This window comes from Myxine glutinosa, chromosome 1, assembly GCF_964187855.1.
Source record: "Myxine glutinosa chromosome 1, kmMyxGlut1.1, whole genome shotgun sequence".
NCBI classification, from domain to species: Eukaryota; Metazoa; Chordata; class Myxini; order Myxiniformes; family Myxinidae; genus Myxine; species Myxine glutinosa.
In genome coordinates this window covers 79099333-79111832 of record NC_136261.1, presented here as the reverse complement: position 1 = coordinate 79111832, position 12500 = coordinate 79099333, and the positions used below count along the sequence as shown (strand labels likewise).

Genomic DNA, 12500 nt, shown 5'->3' with positions numbered 1-12500 from the left:
CTTTGCTCAATATCTCCAAACAATATTCTTTGAATATAAATGCTTCTTCCTTTATAAGCATTTTAAAACATTCTAAAACATTTCACTTTCCTTATTTCTCTGTCAAGAGTACCCCACATGTTCTTCTTCACCACAATATGTACATATTCTTCCTCACAAATATTTTTTTCCCAAAACTGTCAGCTAAGCGCTTCGTCCACCAACTCTCCTCCTACACCTATATAGCACCACCTTTCTTCAGTCGCTTCCACAAAAATTCTTACCACCCAACCCATGATCTTTTTCTCCGTTTGCCTAATTTGGGAATTTGTAACCAACATCTCTCCACTTCATACATACTCTTTGCACGTTCCCTCTCACCCTAACCTCTCAAAGCCTCATGGCCCCCCCTTTATGAATTCCTCCTCATCCCATTCTCTCAATGCTTTCACCCAACCACTTCAAAGCCTCCTCCTCAATACCACCTCAGAGCCTTCCCCTGTCTTGCACCCTCCCAACGATCCTCCCCCAACCCTTCCCGACCCCCCCCCCCCCGTACCTAACTGTATGCATCTGAAACATCCAACGCTTCAGCGCTAGCGAGTCTGGCATTTTACTCAAGCAGATTGACAGGGACTGCAAGCAGCCACCTCACTTCAGGACAAGTCTCCCATATCTACTGCCCTGATGTTAACTCATCCTGGGAATTCTTCCACAGAAACATGCTCTCTCTCATATACACAGATCCATCCCATCTCATCTTCAGTTATCATACCCTTCTTCCCACCCATGGTATACTGAATCCTGTGGTGAGGCAATTTCTCTGAAAAAAACTTGCCTTCTCTTCCTGGAAAGCAAACCTGACCAAAGGCATCCACACATTATTCCATAAGGCCAGCATTAAGTGTGTCCACTCTAAGGAGAGCCAGAAAACAACATCTGGCCAACCTCAAGATTGAACTATCAAACTTTTCTCCCTCCTCTAAAACTTGGCCTTCGGAAACCAAGGCCTGCAATATTATTGGAACATTTAGTGTACGGAAGAATAAGTCTGAACACAAAGTGAACGCACACGGGCGTTGCATTTTCAGATGCTTTCTAGTTCCTTCCTGAGATGTTGCTTCTGTATCCACCTTGTCCACACCATGTACCCTCCCCTTCCTAATCATTCTTCCCCACACTCCTTGTTTGTCCAATCTCCCTCTATTTTAGACTTCAACTTTGCTGTTGGTGTTTCTCCCCACTCTGTTCATTTTGTTCTGTTGCATTCTGGTCCATTCAGTGTTGTAGCTCATCCACGATCCTCGGCTCTGTATGCAATTTTTTAATATAATAATGCAGACATCTCCCTCACTGTACTTCTCCTACAAGGGACATATGTACAAGCTCTCACATAAGCATAAGTCATCAGAGCAGTTTGTCATCCTTTGAGTGAAGATCATTCTTGGATTGGCACATGCGAAATATGCCATGCCATGGTCAAAGAATGGAACTTCAAAGGCCTGAGGTTATGGCCTCGGTCTACATTTTGGATTGTTTTGTATATAATTTTTAAGAGGATGAAAATTTTTCATCGTTGTTACTCTCCAAATTATTTAGGTTCTTCTTGAGGTAAGGGCCATGTTTTGACAGATTTTGTGTGAGTGTTTGTATCATGGCATTCCTCGAAGGTAACAAAATAACAGTGGCCAAATACTTGTATGTATGCACAACAAGAAGAAAACACCTAACAAAATAAAACAAAACCCCAAGAGCAGGAGAAGGCCATGACTTCACCTCTTTCCTTCCAAACACCCCAAATTCACCAGAAATATATTGAGCCCCAGCAACACTTTGAAAAAGTTCAGCTCCAACTTGTTCCTCAAAATCTTCAACAGGTATTTCCATTTCTGTGCTGTTTTCCGGTGAGACCAAGGCCACATCCTCGTGCTGCCAGGTACAACTGTCCTTTGTCTTGGTCACAGCAACAACACCAAAGGCCATAAATGTCGTCTGTGGAGCAGGAGGACATCCATCAGAAATCCACTTCACCTCAAGAGAGTTGCAATCCCACAGACTATTATGACTATTTATTTAATGGCCCCAAAAAATCCCACCTTTTTTGGAGTTAGCCACAGGAGGTAGACCTCCTAAACTCAAGAGGTAAACTTACTGAACTACCAGCTGCAGGCCAGTGTTAGGGCAGGAAGTTAGATTTTGTCATGGGTGCCGGCTTACTCACTTACTTTTCGCAAAACACACCGTGCAATTTTTAACATCCACCAACTAATGCCAGCAGACAACACACCCAGATTAACATCCTTCTAAACGAATCTAAAGGATGTGAAAAGGTCCTGCCTGCAAATCAGCACTCTCACAAGTTTATAGTTGGGCTGAGCATCTACAAGTAACCTTCTCTTAACTGATTAGGCAGCTAACGGTAGGTGCATGGCCTATGCACTACCCTGCTGTAAAAAATAAAAATAAAAAGGAAAAGGAAAACCATATAATTAGGCACTCATAACCCAAACAAAGCAAAGTTGAAATACAACGATTGAAGTGCAAGCTGGGGTAACAATGGTGATTTTGAAGTGTGGGGCCCACTGGTGGGGCTGTAAGGAGGTACAAAGAGTGACGTGGCTGTCAAAGGAAAAAAAAAAAAATCGGAAGAAGGAAGAACCTCCCTAAACTGGTTGTCAGGGGACCATACTAGTGGAAAGTGGTGGGGGTTGAATTGTTATTGATGAAATCGAGCAGATGAAAAGAGGGGGCGAAAAAAACGGGAGAGAAAGAAAAATAGGCTAATTGTGAGAAGAGGAGAAAAGGGAAAGGAATTGCCTACTGTGGTGACAGTTCAATCAAAAGCGGTGTGCACCACGGTCTCGTATCCCTACTCGCTATCTTGTCGACCTATTAGCAATATCTAACCCAAACATTCTTGCTTTCAGGTTACTACATTCCCTGTTTGTTCATTCCCTTGCTTGTTGTATAAAACTGTGTACCACTTCTAATGGCATACGTACGAATACTGGCGTACGTTGCTTTTTTTACCCTCTGTCACCTCCCTCTTCCACGAGCCGAGATTTGGTAACAAAATAAAAAGGAAGTAAAGGCAAGGGCATGTATGGGGCAGTGGTGAGCCTTCGGTCAAAAATCCATCTTTGTGCACATGTACTTGGTATAAATAAGCCCTCCAATGGACTGACCATTCACTTACCTTTCACACCGAGAGGTGGCTTGATTACTAAATGTAAGCAAAGAAGTGTGACATCCTGATATTACACAGCAAAATAAATGCAAAGGCCCCAAAACCAGCCAAGAAAATTCTAAAATAAAATAAAAAGAATTGAACAGTATTACTCCAGCTTAATGTGAAATATTTATATGCAGGTAATACAAAGTTCAAAAGAAAAAAGAAAAAAAACAATTGCAAATAATCAATGGACCAGGGCCCGTCTCGCAATGCTCATCAAAGCACACCTACGGCCTGTGGAGCTTCTATCATGTGGCTGATAAGAAGTGAAGTGCATGGAAATTTGGCAAAGGAACTCAATTTAAAGTTGCACATGATCTAAACTCATCCGGATTGGGTATGAAATTGCATTTCACAACCGGGAGCATGAGAATATCTCGCTGAAAATGTATGAGCCATGGTTATTTGGTGCACAGTAAGAATAATAATAATAAACACCAGCAGGTACCTGTGGAAATTCCACGTAATGAAAATTGTGACCAATAATATTGTTACGTTTGTGGGGGGTAGGCAATACCATAGTCCAGGTAGAATTGCATAGGTAGTGTGCTCCGACTGTCCTGAAGAAGAAGAAACCCTCATGCATCATAAGTAGGGATCCGGTAGACCATATATCGTGGAAGAGCGTATCTTCGTTCCCATCACGAGGGGTGTGAAATGTTAATTAGCTAGGGACTAATGGTAAATCCCCTGTATGTAATGGCCTCTGTTATTTTTCCTCTGTTCCTTATGACACATGCAACACACACACTTAGCCAGGAAATCACGCATGAACCACACTAAACTAGAGCTTCCACGGAAGCAGAACTCAACTGAACTGACTGGACAACTTTAAAGTAGGTCAGTTGTCTGTAATAGATTTGACTTAAGATAGCAACCTACCTGTGTGGTAAGAGTCTCACACACCAAGTTTGATCAAAATCCATAAATATTTGTGGACGTTAAAGTCTTAACGTCGTTTCGGAGCTGAAAACAATTGACGGATCAGGTTGGAATGCAATAGCAACCTACCTAGTGTGGTAGGGTTAAACATTCTAAGTTTGATCAAAATCTGTTAATATTTGTGGACGCTAAGTGTTAACATCGTTTTCATGACCAAAACAAAATGGTCGCCTAAGTCCGCCATTTTTCAACGGATCGGGCTGAAATGTAATAACGTGCTGGTCCTTGGGGTAAGGATGCTGCATGTCAAGTTTGATCAGAATCGGTTGATATTTGTGGACGCTGGAGTGTTAACGTCGAAAAGTTAACGGATGACAGACGACAGACGACGGAGGGTTCAGTATGTGATGAACTCAACTGGACGGTAGTCCAGTTGAGTTAATAAAAAGCGACCGGAAACCAGGACATTGAGCACTACGTCTGATAACACTGACTTGGTGAGCACACAGGCACAGGCAGGGTCATGAGGCCACACCCCGAAGGGCAGTGATTGGTCTGGGATTGATTGGCGCAAAGACTGCTAAGATGGGATTGGTGGAGTAGGCACGGATGACATCAGAGCCCCGAGTATAAAAGAACGCTCTGCCCGACATTTTCTCTCTTCCCTCTTGGCTTTTCCTCGCGCTTGATTTCCGCGCTTATTCTTTGTTTCTCGAGTCCTGGCTTTGAGTACGAACGGACGTGTCCGGACATCGCTCTTCTTCGTCTTCTCGTGGCTGGCTCGCATCCTCTGGCTTTGGTGAACGAGATCGTGTGGACAAGCGCGACTGGAGCGACCGAGCGGACACGGCCTGTTCGTTTCGTGCATGGAGCGAGGAGTGAGCGGATCGCGTGTGAGGCCGAGTTCATGCCCACGGGGAGTGCGCCTGTGGTTTCGTGTGCAAAGACGTAGAGGCCTGTGACGGTGTTTGACGATTCCTGACGAGGTTCAAGAGCAACTCGGAGCAAAGTGGCCACAATAAATTAACGCATTTATTTTCACAGTTATTTTTCCCATTGTTTGTATTTGAGTCTGTAGTGGGCACTCCAGTTAGGACTCTGTTTTATCATGCATAATTTGTGACTGGCATTTTCTTTAATAAAGCCGGTATTTTTGTACATTTTAATCCTGTGTCGTTTGAGTTAATTTATCCAGGTGCGAAGACGTCAGGAGGAAGCCGTCCAGGTAAGTTTGTCATCCTCCTTCCCTTGCGTGTAAAGAATACCGCCATCATTGGATTGAACGCCTTGGAGTAAAGCTTGTTTGGTCTTCCGTGTCACCCTGCGGTGTTCACTACAGGGTAGTTACACGACAATATTGTGCAAAGAGCAGTAAATATATCGTGGAAATTTAATCTTGTCTAGCTATGTTTAAAGTTTTTAATTGCAACAAAGTATTTTACTTAATAAAGTGTAAATTTAATTTTAAACAAGAAATTTCGAGTATTTAAATTAAATATTTAAATTCAAAGATGTTGCTTGTTTTAATCAACCCCCACCCCTCAGTCCTCAACTCCCTCCTTCCCCCCCCCCCCCCCCCCAAGTCCAAGTCCTCAACCCACCACCCCCTCAAGCTCCCCTCATCCCCCAATTCATCAACTCCCCTCCCCACCCCCAATCCCAAGTCCACAACTCATCAACCCCTCACACTCCTCCCAGCTCCCAAGTCCTCAACTACCCCCCCCAATCCCAAGTCTTCAACTCACCACCCCTTCACCCACCCCCATCCGCAAGTCCCATGCCCAAGCAAATTTCATAGTCCTTCCCTGTCTATGGCGATACAAACTATATCTTTGTCTGCAGAATCTGGAACGATAGTCAAACAAGTAACACACACTATTTTCCTTGTCGGCCACTGGAAAGGGATCAGTCTGTTGAACCTATAGGCATAAAAATCAGCTACGACTTCTGAGCTGACCATTTATCAAAGCTGCCATCCAAATCCAGCTATAGACTGGGCATCCTCCATCATTGTCATTTGTCAACTATCAGATCTACTCACAGCCTCCAATGTCTTTTATCATAGCTCAACAGAGTAGTGCTCTTTGCCATGAGCTGCTGCACTCCTATCACATCTCCATCCTGGATTTTGGGGAATTTTAAGGTGTCAACATCAGTGGCATTACCCACAATGAAGCAGAGCAAAATGCTTGTTGATTTCAGTGCATAAAGGTTCGTGGCCTGTCTTTTAATTCTTCCTCCAGCATGCATTCTTTTTTCCAGTTAATGCCTCCATTTTAAACTCCCCACATCAGACGTTACACCCTTTTGATCCTCCTTCCTGCAGTTTATGGAACCGCTTTCCTGAGAATATTCAATCCCAATCTTCCCTTCAGAGCTTCAGGTTTGTGGTACGGTACACCACCATTTCATCCTATCCTTTATTACTACTGATCGTTGTAACACCTATTAACCCCCTTCCTTGCAGGTTGCTGCATTTCCTCCTTTCCTCTCTCTCTCCTGGTTCATCATTTCCCTTAATTGTTGCGTCTGCCTGTTTTACCTCAGGTGGGTGGAGTTCATGTTTTCACCCATGTCTGTCTGTCTGTCACTCGCCTACAGATCACAATTACAAATAGATTGTCATGAAACTTTACAAAGTTGTTGAGGTAGTCACAACTGAGTCACAAATGGGCCATCTATATATTTTGTGGTCAAAGGTCAACTCAAGGTCAAACTTCTAAAATCGTCAAATTTTGATCCGATTGACTTGAAAATTAAACAGCAATTGAATAGTGCCTCACTGAATTAGGAAACCAACGATTACAAGGTCAAAAGATCAACTCAAAGTCAAACTTGTAAAATCAATTGTTTTTTTGGTATACAAAGTCGAGGCTCGTGTAAGAGTTAACACAAAAACACAAAAGTAGAAACATAAACAGAAACACACATGAAGCATCATAAAGGGAGTGGGAATTTTCATCCTATTAACTTGAAAATTTAACAGCAATTACATTGTGCATCACTGAATTGGGAAAGCAACTATTTTGAGGAAAAAGGTCAAGGGTCAACTCAAGGTCAAACTTCTAAAATTATTAATTTTCATTTGAAAAAGAATTGTGGATGACATGACAAAACTAGGTGAATGAATTGGATATGTGACAAAAAAAAGCTGATTCGATTTTAGTTCAGGTCCGGATCTAGATGCAGCCTATCAGTGGGATACAAACCACCAACTGTTCACACCGGCAGACGTATGCACTCTATCGAGTGCCATTCTAGTTTTTGTTCAGTCGCTCCGCCCTTCCATGACCGACCCGCGCGCGCACGCACGCACGCACGCACACACACACACACACACACGTGTATGTGCAAGATGATGATGCAAAATATCCTTAAGTGTTCCAAAATATGGGGGCAAACTTGCCTTCAAAGACTTATTTTGACAAGGCAAAGTTATACTCAGTATTATGGTTTGATGGATACACAAAGCAAATCTTTAAAGTTATAAAATAGCACTTGGAATAATGTTGCACTGGTTAATCACCTGAGTGGTGGGTTGCCTCGGATTGGGCAAAGTAGAAATGGAATCTTTGGCATTTTCTTCTTCAATACTGTCAGACTCTTCATCTACAGACTGTTCGTCCACTAGAGTGAGTGTGTTGCTGATGTCCAGATAATCCGTGTCAAAGTTCTGACTTTCCTGATGATCTTCCTTCTTCGGTCTAGCCAGTGTAAGGCACACTGTTTGGTCAGTGTTGCGAAGAGTCTGAATGGCTTCCATTCTGCTCATGGAACCAAGTCTTTCTCCGTTTACCTGGCAGCAGACAAGAGTTACATTATTATTATTTTGAAAATGATTCCAACATTTTCATGGATATATGGTTCTTATATGGTTATAATCTAGAGAATGGCAGTCACACCATTACACATACATACTGTCTTGGGCAAAAATATTTGCACCCTTGCACTTTTTTTCGAATATTGCACCATTTCTTCCAGAAAAGTATTGAAATTAAAAAATATTTTGGTATCCACATATGTATTTCTTTGGTTTGCAATGGAAGAAGAAAAAAACAAAAACAGATAAAACTACAAAATCTTAGCTTATTCCACACAGAAATCTTAAAATGGGCCATCCAATATTATTGGCACCTTTTAGAAGTTGTTAGAAATAATTAGATTTCAAGTAGATGATTCTCCTTTACTTTGGAATTGAACTCACCTGTGGTGAGTTTCAGGAGCCTGCAATATAAAAATAACTCATTCAACCAGTTTGAATAGAGAGAAGGAGTCATTCTGCTCTTTTGTGTCACTGTGTGTACCGCATTGAGCATAGAGAAAAGAAAGAAAACCAGAGAATTGTCTGAGGAGGGCAGACACAAGATTGTAGCCAAGCATGGACAATCGGCTGGATGTCCATCTCCAGAGACCTTGATGTTCCTGTGTCCACCGTATGCAATGTTATCAGGAAGTTTAAGGCCCATGGCACTGCAGCCAGCCTTTCTGGACGTGGCCGCAAGAGAAAACTTGATCGAAGATTGCAGCGAAGGATTGTTAGAATGGTGGAGAAAACACCTCAATCAACTGCCAAACAGATTCAAACTGACCTTCAGACACAAGGTACGACAGTTTCAACTCGCTCCATCCGTCACAAACTCAATGAAAGCGGCTTTTATGGCAGGAGACCCAGGAGGATCCCACTTCTGAGAGAGAGACCTAAGAAAGCCCGACTGGAGTTTTCCAAAACACACCTGAGTTAGCCAAAATTCTTCTGGGAGAATGTCCTGTGGTCAGATGAGACCAAATTAGAACTTTTTTAGAAAGCACCTCATCTCTATGTTTACAAAAAACAAAATGAAGCCTTCATATAAAAGAACACCTTCCCTACAGTCAAGCATGGAGGAGGGTTCAGTGATGTTTTGGGGTTGCTGTGCTGCCTTTGGCACTGGGTGCCTTGAATATGTGCATGGCATCATGAAATCAGGAGATTAGGCCAAAATATATATATTTCCGGTCTCTGGTCAGCGCATGCATCGATTTTGACCCTGCGCGTCAACAAATTTTTTTTTTTTCAAATTTCCAACGGTACCTACAACAGCGCATGCCATCTATATAATATAGAGCACATCATAAATTATAGAGCACATTAAACAAACAATGCTGCGCCGCCTCAAGTATTCGCATATACCTGAGACGGCGCCGAGACGAGATAATTGCAATTAAGTGAGCCGTGACTTCACGTTCTCGCCGAAAACACGATTTCGAGCGTGTGGAGCCATTTAATGTATGCATGTTGCCGAGCCGGCGCGCTATCTCGGGAAATACGGGTCTGTGAGGGTCTGCATTGGTATCGACGTACGCGCACCGTTCTCCCCTACAAAACTACGTTTAGTTTGTCCAAATCCAAAAAGCCGTTCCAAAGATATGAGTAGTTTTGTGTGCCGTGCCGTCATGAATCCAATCGGCTGGATATTGTCATTTATTGAAACGAAGACGCTCTTTGTCGGGTTTGTGTGAAGCAACCAGAAGGCCTAGAGAGCTGCGGGTGGTCTCGTTAGTTAGACATTGATCCTATGTCGTTTGCCATGAAGTTGTAACTGTCTGTGATAATCTGGTGGACTGGGAGAAGAGATCGTGGGAGACCATCGGCATGGATTCAAGCGCTTCTGCGTTAGCCGTTTAGCCCAGCTGCGAATGCGCCGATTTGAACCACACCATACAGTCCATCATTTTCAGAATAAATACATTTTAAAATAACTTATTAAGCATGTGTTCATTATTTACAAAAAGGCCGACCTGTCCCATTGGCTGCCTTTAATTTCTCTCTGGACGGCGCCACAGCAGATGAGGAGGACCACAAGGCATGAGGACACAAAAAACACCTTTATATGCGCAATCCATGCTTTTCAAAAAGAAAAAAGAAAAAAACCGCATCGCCGCATCAGTTCTGGAACTTTGGTCTGACCAGAGACCAGCAATATATTTTTTTTCGGCCTTACCAAGGCATTTTGGAGCGCAACGTTCAATCCAGTGTCAGAAAACTGGGTCTCCGTTGAAGGTCATGAGTCTTGCAGCAGGACAATGATCCCAAACACACTTCAAAAAGCACCCAGGAATGGTTCAAGACAAAATGCTTGACTGTTCTGAAATGGCCAGCAATGAGTCCAGATCTATATCCCATTGAAAACATGTGGGGAGATCTGAAAACAGCAGTTGGGAGAATGCACCCTTCAAATCTGGGAGAACTGGAGCAAATTGTACAAGAAGAGTGGGCCAAACTTCCAGTAGAGAGGTGCAGGAAGCTCATTCATGGCTATAGGAAGCGCTTGACTGCAATTATTTTGTCCAAAGATTGTGCTACCAAATATTAAGTCGAGGGTGTCAATAATTTTGTCAATGACATTTCCTTTTATTTTCTGATTTAAAAGGATATATTAAGTTCTGAATCAAAAACAAAGGTTCTGTAATATTAACAGTGAAATAAGGAATTGTGGAGACCAAATACTTTTGTCCATTTCACTTTTGAAGGGGCCAAAAACAATAAGCAACTACCTGATTGTGTCATCTGATTGTGTGGATGCCCAAAAGTACTTCTACAATGTGTTGCCTCAGATGGCTGAATAATTAAGTTAGCTATTTCTGTATTTCATTTTCAATAAACATGTAAAAATTTCTAAAAACACGTTTTCACTTTGTCATTGTGGGGTATTTTGTGCAGATCGGTAACAAGAAATTTAAATTTCTCCATTTCAAATTCAGAATGTAACAACAAAATTCAGGCTGTATCAATACTTTCTGATGGTACTGTATACTTTGTATACATCGTTGATGCTCATGGAAGAGCTAGTATTAGTATTTGGTGAATGCTGTTTGAAAATTCACCCACTGTCTAGGTTTTGTACAGCATGCACACAAGATTCAAAAAAATCTCGTGTGCATGCCGCACTATCCTTTTGGTCTGAGGAGGAATCTAGTAATCCACTGGAAATGTGAATATAAAGGGGCACCTTACATCTGGCAAATAAAATACATTTACTTCTTCATGCATTTGCATGAATCAAAATCGGCACCCCTTTATATGAACTTTTCTATAACATTACTCGATTCCTCCGAAGAATACAAGGGTAGTCCAGAACGCACACGAGATTTTTTTGAATGTCCCTTAGCATGGGGAGAGACAGCAGTAGACAAGATGGGGAGAGAAGGGGAAGCGCATAAACACAACATTTGAGAGCAGGGACATCGGGAATGTGTGGGAGGGAGAGGGCTTGGGGGGAGGTGGCGTGGGAAGGGGGGTGGGGGGGTGGGAGAAGAATAAACACAAGGACACCAAGGACTTCCAGGAAAGAAGTTGGTATTTCAAAAAAGTGGATTTGGGGTGAAATTAGCGGGGGTAGAAAAGATCAAGGTTTTGGATGGGGGAATATAAGAGATGGTGGTGAACAGCTGTTTTAAAGACCTGGAGGGAGGAGTGGGATTGAAGAGAGTGAGGGAGTTTGTTCCAGAGGTGGGAGAAAAGAGGAATGAAGGAGTGAACGTGAGCAGAGAGTCTTGATTTTGGCAGTTTAACCATAAGAGGGTTGCAGGCAGATCTTGTGCGACCTGTAGGAATATTTGGGGGACAGGGCCCAGAGAGAGCTGGAGGAGCAAGGCCGGAGAGGAGTCGGTAAAAGACAGAAAGACCACCAACCTGCCTGTGATGAGTAAATGAAAGGCCCTCGGAGGTAGCTTCATCACAGGAGATTCCAATGATTCTGAACGCTTTGGTTTCAACAGCATGAAGACGAGCTAGGTGTGAGGCAGGAGCACCAGCCCAGAGGGGAGAGCAGTATTCCATTGAGCTGCAGATGAAAGCCTTGTATGTGGTGAGGAGCTCAGGTGTGCCAAGGAAGGACTTCGCACGACGGAGGTTGCCCAGTCGGCGACTGGCTTTGGAGGCCAGATTTGAAATGTGGTTTTCCCAGGAAAGGTCATGGCAGATAGTGAGACCCAAAAGCTTGAGTGACAACTTCTTGGAGAGAATTATTCAGAAAGTGGATGGGAGGGTTGTCCAGTCGGTCTTTTCGGAGAGCCATCGTAAGAGTGCGAGATTTGTCAGGATTGAAAGACATGTTCCACTTGTTTGCCCAGTCTGTGATTTTGTCCAGGTCTGCAGAGAGTGAGGAGGCTGCAGACTGCCGATCTGAGGGATGAAGAATGGAGCGACAGATAGTGCAGTAATCAGCAAAGAGATAGAGAGGATTTTCAAGAGAGTCGGAGAGATCATTGATGAAGACCAGAAAAAGCACAGGGCCCAGAACACTGCCTTGGGGAACTCCAGCCTGAACAGGAAGAGGAGATGAGAGAAACCCATTCAGGGCCACACGTTGACTATGACTAGAGAGGACGTCCGCCAGCCATGCGTGGAGATTTCCATGGATACCAA

At 43.2% G+C, this 12500-nt stretch overlaps 1 protein-coding gene across 1 annotated transcript in view; it reads right to left on the bottom strand.

Annotated features, from left to right (window-relative positions):
- PATJ (PATJ crumbs cell polarity complex component) overlaps positions 1–12500 on the bottom strand; it is a 327659-nt gene that overhangs the window by 179407 nt on the left and 135752 nt on the right. Inside the window, 2 exon segments of the mRNA XM_078771907.1 lie at positions 1785–1971; positions 7620–7889. Of these exon segments, the coding sequence (XP_078628033.1) occupies positions 1785–1971; positions 7620–7889 (457 nt within the window).